Below are 17414 nucleotides of genomic sequence, written 5' to 3' on the forward strand. Positions count from 1 at the left end.
CTGACTCCAGGTTTCCCACATCTCACCTATTTTGACCTTTAGAAAGGGTTTCTTGGAGCTATGAAATCTCAAAATATTGTCTAGATTCAGAGAGGCCCATCATCACCAACAAACATGTGTTTATTTCTATGCTACTTTCCCACAAAATTGTGCTTAATGTGGCTCACAACATACAAACAGTAAGTACAGCATAACTACTAAAAAATATAAAATAACAGATACAGTGGCTTGGATCCCAGACATTCTTTTAGGACACTGTAAACAGACACACACACTGCCCTAGTACTGTCTCACTACACCAGCTTTCCCCAACTTGGTGCCCTCCAGCTGTTTTGAACTACAACTCCCATCATTCCTGGTGAGAGTTGTAGTCCAAAACAACTGCAGGGCACCAGGTTGGGGAGGGCTGCACTATACTACTAAATGACAATGGGAATACTTTTTGTCTGATCACTGGAAACATTTTGAGTCTAACCAAGTTTGATTTGAACACATCAATCTAAAAGAGAAAACTGATAGAATTAAATAATATAAGCAGGTTTGTAACAGACAAGAGTATTGTCAACAGCACTAGATGGAAGCTCAGTCACCTTGATCCCACAATACATTCTAAGCCACACCACTAATCCTCTCAAATTTGGTGCTTGTCACACAACTCACACTGAGTCGCCCAGTACCAGTAATACTTCTCAGCTGCTTCCCATCTGTCCATCTCTCATCATGGTGTACAAAGCTCCTGCGCAGACATTCACAACCACACCACAGTTTACAATGATGCCTTAATTTTAAATTAATTTGGATCTCTGAGGAACGTGCACACAATAGGTCCACTCTGCGTATGTGTGGGATTTGTTCCTTTAGTTTATCTAAATTCAGGCCAGGTAAACCAATGTGTAGAGAAAGCAACAGTTCTATACCCAAACAATTAATGCTTTGACGCCAATACCCTGGCAGTAGGTCTTTCACTTTACTGAAAGTCTGCAAGTGTTTTCACAAAAAGGAGAGCATAAATAGTAGAGGCAAGCTATATAGTTGTGAAGATATGTTAATATGGCCGAAGGAGGGAGGGCAGGATACTGGATGAAAATCGTTTAAACCATACTATAATTTTCCTGGAATTCTCTGAAGAGCCCTTAGCCCTCGCTTTAGCCTAACACCCCAGGGTCACTAGCAAAACTAGACACTAAAAAGCATGGAAAGTTGTGATCCATTCTAAAGACTTCAAAATCCACAGTTGGAAAATACCTTAACTATTACCAACCAAAATGTCACAAAATTATAAGCAAGCTTTCTAGTTCTTCAGAAATCTACTTCGAACTGGATGCTAAGCAGCACACCCAAAAAGTGGGAGAAAAGTTTTCTTGATATTGACACCACAAGGCTGTACAGTATTTAGTCAGTTTTAAGGCTTGGAAGATGGAGAATGCAGACTTACCCTACACCCTACACAGCACAATCCTACATGTCTAGTCAGCAGTAAGACCTGCTGAGTTCAATGTTGTGGCCTTAACACAGGTATATACATTCCTCCAAACTACTCTGCAGACCTGCTTTGACTATAATGCCCCAAAGTAATTTCACAAAAGGCATGAGCTTATGGGCCCAATTAAAGAATGTCTTTCTCATGAACCTTATTAGCTTTCCTTGTTGCTTTTAAGCAGTAAGGTCTCCACAAAAAGCACTGTCTTCAAATGCATTTCTAAACAAACTAGCAAATAGGAGCCATGTCCATACTATAAAAGAAATCACAATCTGTTGCACATAAAGTTGGTGCAGAAAAGGCTAAAAAACACCACCCAATCAAACATGACTTAAGAGATTTCAAAAAGTTGATTTTAGAAAAAACATCAGCTAGAAAAATGCTTAAAGAAATTGCAGCCTGTCAAAGTCCCTGCTAGTGCTACTTATTGTATCTTACAACCTTATCTTATGGATTAGTTTTAATTGCTAAAGCCACATTCATTACTGAACAAGTTGTGCAGAGGCATTCTCTGAATCCTAAGGGAACAGCGGTGTAGAATTTTGCTAACTGACCAATAGTATCAGGCAGTGCTATTTTTCTAGAAAAAGAGGTGCCATAACTCACCATGAACTCCTCCTTTGTTCTCTTATAACGGCAATGGTGCCCACTTGAGAGGTGCTGGAACTGAGTCGTTGAGCTCGGCTGGGGGGGAAAAAGCCCTGGTATCAGGACAGCAGCTTACAAAATTTGCCTATTTAGACTACAATCATATGCACATTGCCTAGCAGAAGCCACACAGGTGAATCCATTTTGTGAAAATCTACTTTTTGCAGCTAAGCTTGTTGCTTTTTGTTTCATTATGACTTGCCTTTTGTGGTCCTGCTTTGTCCTTGTGTCGCTTACATAACAGAACAAAAAGTACAAGGATTTACGGCAAATTTACTTGCAAATATCAGAAGATCACTGTGTTAATTGCAAGTAAATTTATTCATGGTTGGCCCTCACCTGCCACTTTAGATAGCATATTACACACCTGCTCACAGGAGCTTTACTCAACTTAGGTGCTGGGACTGGTAATGGGTTCACTGTCCAGGGCTTTTCCTTTACTTAGATAAAAGTCTATACTTCAGGAAACACTTCAAGGACACACTTAAATTGGAACTGAGACTAAACAAGTCTACATTTAATTAACCTACAGGCTTTTTGCGGCTATTGAGTCCTTCACACAATAGTGTCTGGCTTGCCAGAAGTACATATGAAAAGGATCTAGGAGTCTAAGTAGACCACAAGTTTAATGTGAGTCAACAGTGTGATGCAGCAGTAAAAATAGCTAATGCTATTGCAGGCTACATCAACAATGTATGGTGTGAAGTCATAGTACCTTGGTCAGACAACACCTGGAGTACTGTGTCCTGTTCTTGACGCCATAATTTAAGGATCTAGAGTGTGTGCAGAGGGTGACCAAGATGATCAAGGGTCTGGAAATCAAGCCTTATGAGGAATGGTTGAGGAAGTTGGGTACATTCAGCCTGGTAAAGCGGAGACTGAGAGGAGATATGATAGCCATCTTCAAATATCTAATGTAATCTGGTCCAACTCCCTGCAATGCATCCATGACCAATGGCCATTCAACCTCTATTAAAAAACCTTCAGTGGAGTTGGACCAGGTGGGCCTTGGGACCCCTTCCAACTCTACAATTCTCCAATCTTATGGCAACTCATTCCATCAGGCCTCCTCACCTTCAACTGTCACCTGGGTGGAGGCATTCCATCACCCTGTCTCAGGGCAAGAGAGGAAGCTGGTTCATTGCATTCACTTTGCTGGAGGCCCAGCTCCCCTTGGCACCTTCTGCCTGTTAACTATGCCAGCTGGTCAGCATAGGAACAACTGTCTCTAGAAATTGGTGCTTAAACTTTTGAGATTTATTTTCCCCTGTCCTCTTGGGCGTTGTATTCCTTTTTCATTTTAAGAATGTAAGGGAGCGTATTTAATTTCTCATAAGTCGCTGCGGGAGTCTTTTTGGCTGAGGAGCAGGATATAAACACCCTAAAGAAGCCAACCCCGCAGGTGCGGTTTTTCTCCCTCACAAGAGGCAAGGGGCGCAGCTGCACCGGTTGCGTTTCTGCCTGTCGTGCGCAGCTGCCGAATCCCGTCAGAAGGGGAGGGCGGCAGCATCTCGAGGGCTCAACGCGCCCCCCTCAGGACGAGTAAAAAAAGAGCGCGCAGAACCAAGGCCCGCTATCTCTGCGCTGAGGGAGAGCAGAAAGATCAAAGCCTGGCCCGTAACGAACATCTGCCTGCGCTGTACTGCCTCGTCACTCCCGGAGCGCCCAAAGGCGTCGACTTCGCGCAAGCGCACTCCCTCCGCCTTCTCTCTCCTCCCACATTCCGGGCCGCCGGGCCAATCACAAACGGGGCTGCTGACGCTTCTGCCGCACCCAAAGCTCGTCACCGAGGCCTCCTTTGCCTCTCATTGGCTCCCGGGTCGTTTGTTCCCTTTGGGCGGGTTGGCCCCAGCGGAAGGAGGCGCGCGCGGCCTCCCGCCTCTGCGCCGCCATGCCCAATAAGGTGCCACGTTAGAAAAAGCTCCTGCCGCTTGGCTCCGCCCCCACCTCCTCTCTTCCTTCGCCCCCACTTTTCCTTTGGCTGTGTCAAGCGGCGGCCACCAACGTGGAGAGCGGAAGCCGCCGCCGCCGCCGCGTGAGCTGAGGAGGGAGAGAGAGAGGCGTCCGGCGCGCGGGCAGCCGGCGGTTTAAGGACTGTACCATTCGCCTCCCGCGGAAGGGGCGAGCGACTGCCACCCCCACTGAGGCGCACGTGAGGGCTGCTGTTGGTGGGCACCTGTGAGGGGGTCGCTCGCCCGCTCGCCTTCCCTCGCTCACTCCCCCGCCCCCGGCGCAGCGCGTCGGCTTGGTAGGCGCCCAACCGCCGTCAGGCGCGAGGAAGACACGTCCCGTCAGCCACAACCGGTTTGAACCGGAGCGCGAGGAGGAGCCGCCGCCGCCATGGCCGAGACTGAGGAAAGGAGCTTGGACGACTTTTTCGCCAAGCGGGACAAGAAGAAGCGGAAAGAGAAGAGCAGCCGGGGGGGCGCCTCGGCAACGGCCGCCTCCTCGGCGGGCTCGCACAACGCCCCTGCCAACGCTTCTGGCGGGGGCGGGGGGAGCCGGCAGGGCGAGGGCGGCTCCGGGACGGCCTCCAATGCCAACGCCGCCGCGACGAAGGGGGGGATTAAGGTGAGCAGGCAGGGCGGCGGGGGCGGGTCTGAGCCGGGTGGGTTCCAGCATGACCAGTCATGGGGCGGCGTGGGGGGGGGGGGGAGATGGCGGTGAGAGAGAGAGAGAGAGAGAGAGAGAGAAGTAGGGAATTATCGGCTTCCTGTGGGCGTTGGTGACTTCCTGTCAGCAGAGGGCGCCTTTGCGGGGTCAGCCCGGCCGCCGTGGCCTTGGCGTGGGGCGCGTGGAAGTCGCACCCATCGGTCACCCTCCCGGCGGATGGGGTGGGAACGAGGGCAGAGTTTAGGACTCTCGTATTTAGCGATAAGTAGATACCCGATGTGGAAGCCAAATCAATGGGCTTGAAATAGTCGTCTTGCGCCCCCACCCACGCAACCCCCGGCATGTTCTAGCTCTTTTGTAACGGCGCCGGAGTTTGCATAAACTGCTTTGTTCCCAGCAGCCTCTGTTCATTGGAGGCATGTCCGTAGTAACTGAGGCCGTGGCTCTCTCCCTTGAGCTGTGCCTTCATGCTGGCAGGCAGGGATAATTCCCCCCCCCCCCCCTGTGTAATCGTCCAGTCGTGCCACTGAGTGCTTACCTTCAGCCGTAGAAGTAAATGGTAATGCAACTTCTTCCGGGGCTTTTCATTGCCTTCCAAAAATGGTTCCCGAAGTACTTCATTCAGTTGCATTGGTGCTGTGTAACATGGATTAAACAGCTCTCACTGGCACATGAGGTTTTTGCACACAGTGCTGCTTTCTTGTTTTATCTGGTCCGTAGCTTTCAATATTTGAGACACTGCAGTTTTTATAAAGCTCAAGGACAGGACAGGTTTATATATATATCTATAAATCTAATTCTATGTTTGGCCGTTGTCACATTGAGGCTCATCCTCTTGTGGTTGGGTGGCCACTGTGAGATTAGGATGCTGGACTATACAGCCCATTGGCCTGACTCAGCAGGCTGTTCTTAACCTAATGCAGTGATTCTAGATCAAATGTTTGGACAACATTGCAATGATTTTTTAAGATGAGGGAATAAGTTTGGTGAGAAATCCGCATTAGGGAGCCATAGGTGGGCCTGCAACAAAATGCTGTGGTATGGAATTTTTTTTGGGGGGGTCTCTTTCAATCCCTTCTCCCCCAAAACTGAGCAGCTGTCTTCTGTCCCTGGGGACACTGAAAAATAGATTTTCCGTGTGAACCAGGAGGCCTGTCCAAGCAATCAGATGCTTCTTTCTGTCCTTTAATATATATGTGTGTGTGTGTGTGTCTTGTCTCCTGTTCAAGCCACTCTATTCTACTCTACCTCTTTAGAAGAGCCTGCTAAATCAGGACAAAGACGCATCTAGTCCAGCATACTGTTCTCAAACTGGCCAACCGGGTTCCTATAGGAAACCAGCAAGCAGGATCCAACCACAAGAGCACTTTCCTCCTGTGGCTTCCAGCAACTGGTGTTCAGAAGCATTCTTGCCTCCAACAATGGAGGCAGCTAGTAGCCATTGCTAGCCTTATTCTCTTTTAATTGGTCCAATCCTTATTTAAGCTATCTAAGTTGGTGGCCATCACTGCCTCCTGTGGGAACAAGTTAGTTTATACTATACACTGCATGAAGGAATACTTTATCTGTCCCTAATTCAGCTTCATTGGATGTCCACGAGTTTTCAGAGAGGGAAAAATTGTCCATGCCATGCACAGTTTTTCAGATTTACACCATGTCACCTCATGTGCCTTTTCTCTAGTCTAAACCCCCACCCCCAAAAAGTTGCAATATTTTCTAATGGGGAGCTGCTGTTAGGTTCTTTCCCTTCTCTCACAATGTTCTGTGCAACTCAGGGTGCTTCTTTGGGGTCCACCTGTTTTTCCTTATAGATTTTTTGGTACATACCCATACATCAAAGTTACTCTAATCTGCCAATGTGCTTTGATGGTGCTGCTTTGGCTACATAAGCATGAGCACTATAAGAATAATTGGTATGAGTATACAGTGGTGCCTCGGGTTACATACGCTTCAGGTTACAGACTCCGCTAACCCAGAAATATTACCTCAGGTTAAGAACTTTGCTTCAGGATGAGAACAGAAATTTTGCTCCGGCGGCGCAGCGGCCGCAGAAGGCCCCATTAGCTAAAGTGGTGCTTCAGGTTAAGAACAGTTTCAGGTTAAGAACGGAAATCCAGAACGAATTAATTACTTAACCTGAGGTACCATTGTATAGGTAATAAAAGATGGACCCATCTACTGAAAGAGTGTTGCTTTGATGGACTACAAGTTACCAGTCTAGAATGCTGTCCATCTGTGTCTCATTTTTTTGGAAGATAAGAGTGTAGCTTTCCTGTTAGCAAATACTTTTCAGATCAGTATTTTCTTCTTGGGTAAGATCTGTTGGCCGTAGATAATAACTTTCCAGCTGAAATTTAATCCTCTGCTTAATAGATGGCAGAAATTTAAAGGAAGACAGTGGCATGGATCCAAAGTGGAAAGCCCTTCCACTTGCATGAGAGGGTGTTGTTGCCAATTTTCTCTCCACTATCTCTAGTCCTCAAAAAGCTAACTCCAGAGACCCAAGAAGAGCCTATTTTCCCACCACCTCTTGCTCAAGCTGAACTGTGGGGTCTTTGGATCCAAACTATTTCCTGTAGACTCAAGGATTCCACTGCATCATGGGGAAACTTCACTAGTGTATGAACCCACACTTGCACACATCGTACACTGTAATCATGCCTGCCATGAAGAGGCTTGGATATATTAGGAAATAAGTGCAAAGTGTTATTAAAGTCTATTCTAATAGGGCCAGGTTGGATAATAAAAACAAAATGCTTAGGCAGAAACACAAGTTATATGCACTCTTCTTTACTAGCTTAAGCTAATATGTTAGAATTGAGGTAATCATTATATTAATTAGAAATAAGAAATGTATGTGAAATTCTCTGGAAACTTGAAATGTATTATGTGCTCCTAAAGTAGGCAGTGTTTACTTCATTGCAAAGAAATAGAAATATTTGCATTCTGTGAGGGGTTTTTTACTATTGTACAATTTAATATCTTTTTTTGTTTTTTATATTACACAATAATTTTAGAGCTTATTGTGCTGGTTGCCTTCTGTTAAGAGCAGATAATGAGTCTACATAATGTTTGTCTCTCTTACAGGAGGAGGATGAGTGGAAGGAATTTGAGCAAGAAGAAGTAATTGACTACAGTGGTCTCAGAGTTCACTCCATGCAAATTAGGTATTACTGTCTTAAAAAGACACACTTGTTAAAATATAATTGTACTCATCAACTTTCTGGATGTGCCTCACTGATAGAGATATTACTTGCAGCTTCATGAGTTATTTCAGCCTAACATACAACAGCTTAATAGCTGAAGAAAAGGCACTAACAAAGTCATATCCCTAGACTTGCCACAGAATGGCTTGAAGCGATCAGCACAATCTATCTGTGCATCTTAGCCACTTTTATAAAATGCTTCCTTGAAGTTCTGCTGCTTTGTATGGCTTAGAAAGCACTTGAATACTTTAAACATGTTTATGGGTGTTCTGTCACTTCTCAGTAATTGTCAAACCTAAAGAACTAAACTGTGGTTGTCTACTGTACTTCCTTTTGCTGGGTAATATGCTGTTTAAGCATGTCTCTTAAAACAGATATGGGCAGAATTATATTGGAATTATTTGCCTTTGCTATCCCTTGAGTTGTGTAATTCTAAATCTTTGTCCCTCCTTTCCTAACTACAGGCCCATTTTTTAAATTGCCAGACTCTGTTGATACTTTTGTATATTCACACAGGGTGGAGAACTGTACTTAATGTCATAATATGCAAAATGTGCATGGTGTCATGCATTCTTGATTTACGAAAATGATGAACATGTATTTCACCTTCGTTTTTATTTCAGTGAAAAAGATGATGAAGATGGTGAAAAGAGGGAAGAGCCAAGGGATAACAGTGAAGAACCAGGTGGGGGTATGGATAAGTTGTCAGGTCCTTGGAATAGATCTGCTCCTACACAGACACCTGTTGCTGAAATTATTGGTGAGTTGTTGGTTTTTTCGCTGTTTATTTTAAAGGTATATTGATTGAAATGGCTTGTATTGGGCTTTCTGTTATTTGAGCTTCCCATTGCTTCTCAAAATTTAATTGCAGGATACAAACATCTCAGTGTTATGTAGCATGATTCATACAAATTAATAAGGTTGGTCTTCTATGGAAAAAGTGAAACAAGTTGACAGAACTAAGGAGAGGGAAAGTAATCTGGTTTGTTAAAATTAAAGCATTGTGTACCAATGCAAGGGTAAGTAGTAAGTGTGTGTGATGCGGTATAGCCATCGCTCAATAGGTGTAGGGTGTTGTTCCTGCTGTACAGTATTAATACCAAGAGCTAAAAGAAAAATTCAAGCTCCCTAGGTGCCAGAATTCCTAACAGTTACTATTTGTTAAACATTTTCTTCATTTGAGAGGAAAATCATAGTATTACAGGGAGATAATGAAAGCAGTACATAAGATTACTGTTGCTTACCTTGGTAGTATACATAGTTGTATTTGCCTCTGCTTAAAAAGGATGTGCAAATATGTTTTTCTCATGCATAGACAAGATGCCCTTATGTCCAGTGTTAGAAACTGGGATAGGAAAGCTAGGTGCCCTGTAGGTCTTGGGACCTGGGGTTTGGGCATTTTCTTTTTTGCTGCCACGCTACCCTGCAGACCAGGTGATTTGCTTGACAGTGTGGCATCTCCAGTCGAAAAAGGCTGGTTGCCAGTCACAGCTGGCGCCGAGCTGTTTTCGAATGCTGATGTATACTAATAAATATTTTCTTGATGTGGTTAATTAAAAAAAGAAAGACTAGGAAGTGTCTTGGAAGCGTCTTGCCACACACAGCGCCACACGACATTTAGGTGGATTCGCATACTTCCCCCTTGTCTTCCTTTTTTCACTCAAAAAAGAGGAAATTTGAAGTTTCCATTTGTAGTTTGGAATAAACCACATTTCTCACTGTGTCTGATATCCCAGTTTGTGAACTAATTTCTGTAAGGTAACAGTTTCCATATTTGGCAAAAGCAGGGAGACAATAGTTTGTTCTGAACTGGAAATAGAAGTTTCAGGTTCTGCCCATCTCTTGAAGTAGAGACAACATTGATGTAACAACAAACCATGATTTATCATTATTCCTGAAAATAGCTGTTGGGATTCTTTGTTTTTAAGATTAGTTTTGATAATAGGTTGCCTGCTAGCAGCACTCCGCTACACCAGATGATTTTTTAAATCCAGATTGAATATATTAAACTGGAATATTGTAACAGGCTCATATAATAATCGAAGTATGCCAAGATGGTTAAAAAACAGCAGAGTCCTTCATATTAATCTACTTACACATGACTATTTCTAATGCTCTTTTTGTCTTATTTGCAGAAGCCCCAGAGCCAGTCCAGTCCAGTGGAGTATATAGGCCACCCGGAGCAAGAGAAACTAGAACAAGGAAAGTGCCACAAGGACCCCCAGAGATTTATAGTGATACACAATTCCCATCGTTGCAGGCCACTGCCAAGCATGTAGATACTAGAAAGTAAGTATAGTAATAGGACTCTGCACATCTGCTTTAAAATCTCTTTCCCCCCTAATCATTGGTTCAAAGCTTCATAAACCTGTCCACTGATACCATAAACAAGTTTGTGGTGTTACATGCACCAGAAGAAGCAAGTGGATTTTAATTGCAGATATGTTATTCTAGGAGCACTGCCTAAGTTTGGTCAAGAGGCTTTTAATTTGTTTTACAGGAAAGTGTTCTGAGGGGTTGGGTGGTAGAATGTTGAAAGGCATGATGTGTGCCAATTCCACATAACAAATCACAGTCCTGTGTGGATCTTAAATTCAGCGTGCCATTTGCAGGACTTCAGTGCTTTTCTTATCTCAGCAGAAGAAATAATTTTATGCCTCAGAGTTGACTTGCTCGGCTAAACTACAGCTTAAGCCCTGTTGCAATTTTGTCTGCCTGTGGAACAAAGTATGTTAACAAAGATGGCATTTGCAGGACATTCATCACAATCTCTCACTAACCCTGAGATTGTGATTGTGACTGTGATCCTGAGAGCTACTTTAAGGGCTCCCAAGGCCTTGGGCATGCTTGGTGGAATGCTTTTCTTTGACTGTCAGACACACACATACACCCAATGCCATATCACAAACTGTTTTTGAAACCTGAGCACCCCATTTCGAAAGAGGCTTTCCTTAAACCTCTCTTGGGCATGCAGAACTAGTTGTAGGGGTTTTTTTGGATATAGGCCAATGCTTTGGAACAGTTACTTTAAAATATTTACAATTGTTATGGTATTGCAGTGTTCAAACCTCTGGGAGTGTGAAGTAGCATGTTTGTTTATGGCCACAGTTCAGCAAACTCTACCACTAACACACTCTTCAGCATAGCTTTGAACTTGTTTTTTTTTTAACAGAAGATAATCTGCTAGTGGTGTTTTGAAAGCAGTTTGTGTTAATGCCATTGAGGCTTTGTGTTCAAAGAAATATCCCACTAAACATGCAGAAGCTCTTGACTCTGCCTACAATAGCCCCCTGGGTTCTGGGCCATATATCCATTCTGTCAGTGGCCCTAGCCATGGAACTTTGCAACCAAAACTAGTGTCCTTGAAATAATATTACTTAAGGGGCAGGTGTGTGTAAGACAGTTACTGATTACATTTATTTTCCCTTAGGGATAAAGAAATGGAGAAGAGCTTTGAAGTAGTAAAACACAAAACTAGAGGTAGGGATGAGGTTTCAAAATCCCAGGCAACTAAACTTCAGCTAGACAACCAATATGCTGTGCTTGGGGATCAGTAAAGCTGTACACACATTACAATTAAGGAATGGTTATTTGATACCTTTCCAGTCTAAGGTAACTAAACCACCTATTATGAACATGCCGTCTTATATCTGCTGGATCTACTGCAACAAGTGCAGACCTCTTTGACGTAAGTGATTTGCTCTATGGAAGTATGCTTAATTTGGTACATCTGACACTTCTTTTGGATATGAGGGAAATTAATGTAACTGGTCGAACGAGAGTCCCCAGTGTTTTGATTACTCTGCAAAAGCTACCGGCAGCCAGTGGTTATTTCAAATTTTTTTATGTTCAGATACTGAGCCTTCGTCAGGGTTGACTACCTCAGACTTGCTGCACTCATTGTGGACACCATGTGGATCACAACCTCTGGAAAAGGTTACAACTCTTTAGTGGCCATCTGAAACTCGAAACCAGCTCTACTGGATTCCTCTCAGAAATCCTGCAGAAGTCAGCCATCTGGGTTCTGATTTATTCTAAATGACAAATTTAAGTGACCTTAAATGAGCAATTTGTCCTGTGCCCCCATTTATTATTCCATCCTTTCATATGTAGCCATAACTTACTAGGAACCTCTAGCATATACCACTTTCAAAAATATGCAGTGTAGTGTTGAGCTGTTTGTTTGGGTTATGTTTCAATTTAGGTTTCCAGAAAATAAATATCCATCCAGATAGAAAACTTAGGTAGGGACACTAGTCTGCGTATATTAACTGGTTTCATCTATGTAAACTCTTTTATTTTTTTAAAAAATGCCTTTTTTTTTTTTGGCTTGAGAAATTGCAGCATAGTCAAGTAGCAGTATGGATTATGCAGGCTATCCATACATTTTTTCTTCTTTATTTTCAAGTGACTAGGATTTCTGTAGATTTGCATTCAATGGCCAACAAATGTCTATGCGCCCCTAGTCTGTGGAGCTCATTTTTGAAAAATTCAAGCCGTATACTTAACCTTAACAATGTATTATGGCAAGTATCAGCTGTTGGTCGCACACACTATTGTATTTGCAGGATGGAAGTAATTATATGTCTAGTGAAAAATGTCATTTGTTGTGGTTTCTTACTGGTTGAAACATGGAAATATTCTGGAAATGTGTTGCACTTATGACAGTTTTTTGTCTGTTGCCCAAAGATTAAGTGAAAACTTCAGTCAAAGATCAGTCTTCTGACCAGCTGTGTGACATTTGGAGAGATACTAGTACAATAACACTTATATGCTAAGATTTGTGCTTTACTGTAAAGTATGACACTGATCGTGAATAGAATTCAAACCAACTCCCAAAGAGATACCTGGGGTACAGAAGGTAATCCTCCCTAAATTTTCTTCTCAACTAAATCTTGATGTGGCTGCTGCTGCTACTGTGTCTTTTCAAGAGTCCTGTTGCTTTCTTGACTCTTGAGCAGGAATTCAGACATCCTCAGAGCATACAGCTTTGTGAGATGGGTAGGTAAAATACATTCATAGGAAACAGCTTTAGTTATAAACACGGGGTGACTTTGCAATTGACGACTGGCTATGATGTGAAATGATTAATATTCTGGGTAACGAACTTTCCCCCTCTGCCTAGAATTGCATTGGCTTTGTGATCAAAGAATTGCTTGGCATAATTGAAAGAAAACGCTACTAAATAGTTGCCTTTTGTAAAGCTAGGCCACTAGATGTCCATATCACTGAAGTAAATCTACAGCTGACACCATTGAGTTGTGTATCTTCCTCAAAGTGTGTTTCTTCGCCAACAAAACATTGGCAGGGTATTAAAGCTAAAGATTATGTGTATATGTATGTCACTTAATGACATAGCAAAAACTTAAAATTGCAACTTTGGCATTTTATGAAGCTTGTTACTACACATGAATCAAGTTTTAATATACTGTATGTTAGAGTAGGATGAAGCTGTCCTTTGTATCTTCACTTGAGTTCTTGGGCATGGTCGACAAAGCAAGATAACATTGTAACATTAATAAATATAATACATGGCAATGTACATGGCTTCTGGAGTCTAATGAATCTGTACATTTAGTTATGATGCTATGTCATTTAAACTGAGCATGGCAAAGCTGATAAATGATCATGAAGTTGAAACTCGAGGCTGCAATTTTTTATACATGACATGGGAGTAAGTTCTATTGAACTCAGCGTGGCTTACTTCTGAGTAGATGTGCACAGAATTGGGACTTCAGAGCAGCTGTTGCTAATGAAGAGTGATCTTCGTTTAGCTTTGTCTGGTTACTGTCTACCTCACCCATATACTACTATTAAGAAAGGCACAAACTAATGGGAAGTAGCAAGTAAGCTGATTGCTTGCTATGGTGAGGAACTAGAAGTGCTGAGGTTTGTAATCAGAGCTGCTGATTACAATCACTAATCCCAGTTGGACAGCCTTCTGAAGTCCTAGATCTGGGGTAGCCATTGGACATGCTGGCTGGGACTGATGGGAGCTGGAGCAGCATCTTGAGGTACCATGTTGGCTGCCCATTCCTTAGAGTCTGAAGCCTCAAAGAGAAACATTTCACATAGAAGAATTTGATTCCATTGGCCCAGTACACATCTCACATTCAACTACTGTTAAAAACAAACCCTGGTTTGATGTGAGTGTACAGCACACTGGTGCACAATGCTGAACAATTATGAAAAGCTCCACTCCTGCTGCTGGGAAAGCCACAGTCTGGTTTGTTGTGATGTCACCACCTGGGGTTCTTACCTGTTTCTCTGCAAACAATGAGCAGTAACCAAGATTATTAACTTACTGCTTAGAGTGCATTTCTGGGGAAACTAAGCCCAATCATTGGTTCAAGCATTTTGAAAAGTCAAGGGCCTGGCTTGTTTCCTGGCAGCAGCAGATGTGAGAGGAAAGAAAGCATATTCACAATAAACCAGTTTTAACTATGGTTTAACATGACGTGTAAATCAGGCCATTGAAGCACTAGGCCTCTGAATTGTCTCTTTAAGTCACAAATATTTTCCAAAACCCAAGATACAGCTCAAAGAAACATGGCATATAGTTCTTTTCATACTGCTGAATCGCTTTTAGGACAAAGTGTAGTCCTACTTCCTTGGTAGGCTGATATGCATAGAGGCAGTCTGTGACTAACCTTTAATGCTGTGTGAAGTTGCTGGATCCTTATGTATGCCTATTTTACCTATATGATGGGATACATCCTGTTATAGAACTGCTTTACAGTTTATGATCCATAGGCTAAAAGGAAAGGAAGATTAATTTAGGCATATCGAGATTGGAAGTGAGTAATGGTTCTTTCTTGACATCTGTTGCCAGTTCATTATTGGTAAACTTTCATGGTGAAGTTTTAGTTATTAGCATGAAGAATCTGGCCCTGCTTTTTGTTTCTAGCAGCCACACACTAAATTTCAGAAACGCCCCAACAGGAACATTTCTAGTATATGTGCTGCCGAAGCAAGCACAAATAGGAACATTTCTATCCCTGAAATCAAGCCTTGTCTCGTGCAATCCATTTTCTATTTGTGTTCCGGTAGCTATTCTGTGAATGGACGTAAGACTGACTTTTGGCAGAACGTGCACCATATTTGTAATTGGTCATAAAAATATTTAGTTGTATTACTGCATTATTGACACTTTATAATGTTCATGACATCATCTTGTTCAAAGCAGGCGTAATAGTTGTAACCTATTCAGTAAAGCACTTGAAAGCCAACTTCATGCAAAGAAAGGAATGTGAGGGTCAAATAAGCCAGGCTTAAATAAAATAGGGTTTTAATCTGGACTTTTGATAGCATAACAAGAAATATGTGTTGATGGGTAGAGCTTTTTATTCCAAACATGGTTGGATCATTTTTAATGCATCTGTGATGCATGGTAAAGAGATCCTATGGAGTGGGTGTTCATTCCATGGAAGCATTAGGAGTGCCTCAGAGCCTTTGCATCACTTTCAGAGGCGTCTGTACAAATGCTATAATGGTGTGGTTGCAATGCAAGCTTTGTGCAGATGTGGCTCTAACAGCAGCGATCACAAACTTTAGGGGGTCATGAGTGCCCTTGCACTGCTGGTGCATCTGCTTGATACCTGTATATTTGGAGTCTCATTTGAATAGGAGACTATGTGCATATTGCCCAACCTGCATAGGCCCAAACAGCACAATTTTTACTCCAAGGACTTGGAGGTATTGGGTTCTACATGCATAGGCTCCCATTCAGATATGAGATCCAGTATGTTAGCATCAGGTGAGCAGGGTCATTCCTCAGCTTCCCACCACCACCTGCCAGGGTGTACTGTTAAAGCCATGTCTGCATAGACAGTGTCTTCTATATACTCTTAATACTTGACTTCAGTGGGACCTGTATGTGGAAAAGTTTAGTGATGAGGCCTTAGACTGCTGTATCCCTGATAATCCATGTTATAGCTGAAAGTGTGGACGGCTGCAAGTAATGTTAGAAGAGTGAAACAAAATCTGCATTATTTTGGATAAACTGTGCCTAGGCCTAGATAACTATAGAGTCAGAACTGATAGTTTTCATGAAGCTGTTTTTAAAGCAAGGTAGGCAAAAATCCGAGTGCAAAAATATATGCCACATTGAGTAGGCTTCTTTGTATAGTTTTATTAGCTCAAAAGAGCCCACATAAAGAAAAGTTGATAGTAAGCATTAAATGAAACTTTCCTGGGGAGTAAGACTAAAAGGTGCAAAATGTAAAAGAATTCTATCCTGGAAAGCAATATCCTTATTTTACATAATACCTACATAAAAGTGCCCAGGAATTGATTCACTTCATCCTTGAGGTAATCTTGTCCCAAAGCACTGATGCAGCTATAAAACTGCATTTTTATTCAATGTGTCTGAAACAACACAGATACTAAAAAGGAACTGCAGAAAAATACTTGAATTGCTCATAGAGGATTCAGAAAATTCTGAAGAATAAATCCTACCAGCTCTATGTGCAGGGGTGGGTGGCTTGTATTTTTAATGATCCTCCAGAAACTCCCCATAAGTAGAAAACAAAAATATATAGGGTGTTGCCAGGCCCTATATGAAGCTTCATATAGAGGAGAGTATTTGAAAAGTGCACCCAACCTGTAATATGAACTTTAGAATTCTGTCATTTCTATTCTGCCAAATCTGTAGAATAGTTCTCAGAGGAAAGTAACAATAGGAAGAAATACTTTAGGATGGTGTATTATCTCTGCAAATATGAACCTCCAGAGCCTTCAAGCTGCGATTAGGTAAATGGGGGTTACTAAAATGAAAGATTAGTTACTTCTAAATATATATAAAGTAACTTTAAGAACTAAAAAAAGTTTGACATTTCTATTAGAATATGAATTACCATAAGCGTTGCTGGTATATAGACCACTTGCTTCGATTTAAAATGTTAACATACTTGCCAAAGGCAAGTCCATGAACATCAATGAAAAGAATCTGATCCCAAACCATTGCAAGGATGAAAGCAAAGTCTGCTGCAAGTATGGCATAGGAGTGGATGGAAGTCTTGTTGTGCCTCTGTTTTCTAGGCTGTAAAGATAATGCTTCCCTACCTCACAGGGGTGTTGTGAGGCTGACTTCAAAATGCTTTTGAGTTTTCCTGATGGAAGGTGCTATAGCAGTGCACAACATATAACTAATCGGCCAACATCTGATGGCTGATTCTGTCACCTTATTCAACTTTTTCATTACAGTATTTTGCTACTACTATAGAAGGCTTCTTTACAAAACATTATTTAAATGTATGGATCATGTAACAATGGACTTTGCAAGAAGGCATGGTTGAGTTTTCAATCTTTATGCATCCCCCTTCTGGTTTTATGTGATTAACTGTGCAGCTCTAATTGTATTAACAAGGTTTTTTGGTTTTGCATGGAAATTACTTAAGATCAATTATCATTATTATTTTTTTGTAAACTCCCTGAATGAAATAAACTTATGTTCACACTGTTTGTTA

General features: G+C 42.2%; 1 protein-coding gene and 1 long non-coding RNA gene across 4 annotated transcripts in view; one reads left to right on the forward strand and one right to left on the reverse strand.

The window, feature by feature from the left end:
- Window positions 1-3901, reverse strand: part of LOC144324947 (uncharacterized) — a 38078-nt gene extending 34177 nt beyond the window's left edge. The window contains exons 1-2 of one of the 2 annotated variants that reach the window (XR_013390252.1): window positions 3203-3901; window positions 2087-2164 (exon numbers count right to left, since the gene is read on the reverse strand). This is a non-coding gene — a long non-coding RNA (uncharacterized LOC144324947). Of the gene's footprint in view, window positions 1-2086; window positions 2165-2843 lie in introns of both variants that reach the window. The other variant, XR_013390253.1, reaches the window with a different exon arrangement.
- Window positions 3902-4123: 222 nt separating this feature from the next.
- On the forward strand, window positions 4124-17414 carry CDV3 (CDV3 homolog). 2 transcript variants are annotated; one of them, XM_028751189.2, is made up of 5 exons: window positions 4124-4699; window positions 7829-7908; window positions 8571-8707; window positions 10083-10236; window positions 11378-17414. In XM_028751189.2, exons 1-5 carry the CDS (start codon window positions 4469-4471, stop codon window positions 11502-11504), a joined length of 729 nt encoding a protein of 242 aa, XP_028607022.2. In that variant the 5' UTR covers window positions 4124-4468; the 3' UTR covers window positions 11505-17414. The 2 variants fall into 2 exon arrangements, with proteins under 2 accessions (XP_028607022.2, XP_077772526.1); XM_077916400.1 differs by having other exon boundaries at window positions 4126-4699; window positions 11801-17414.

Source organism: Podarcis muralis, chromosome 12 (genome assembly GCF_964188315.1).
Source record: "Podarcis muralis chromosome 12, rPodMur119.hap1.1, whole genome shotgun sequence".
NCBI classification, from domain to species: domain Eukaryota; kingdom Metazoa; phylum Chordata; class Lepidosauria; order Squamata; family Lacertidae; genus Podarcis; species Podarcis muralis.

Bases quoted from the DNA above. Each gene is read 5' to 3' on its own strand.
- CDV3 (XM_028751189.2), top strand. From the start codon at position 4,469: ATGGCCGAGACTGAGGAAAGGAGCTTGGACGACTTTTTCGCCAAGCGG. The intron at 7,909-8,570 runs GTATTACTGTCT...TTTTTATTTCAG, and splicing joins GTTCACTCCATGCAAATTAG to TGAAAAAGATGATGAAGATG. The intron at 10,237-11,377 runs GTAAGTATAGTA...ATTTTCCCTTAG, and splicing joins AAGCATGTAGATACTAGAAA to GGATAAAGAAATGGAGAAGA.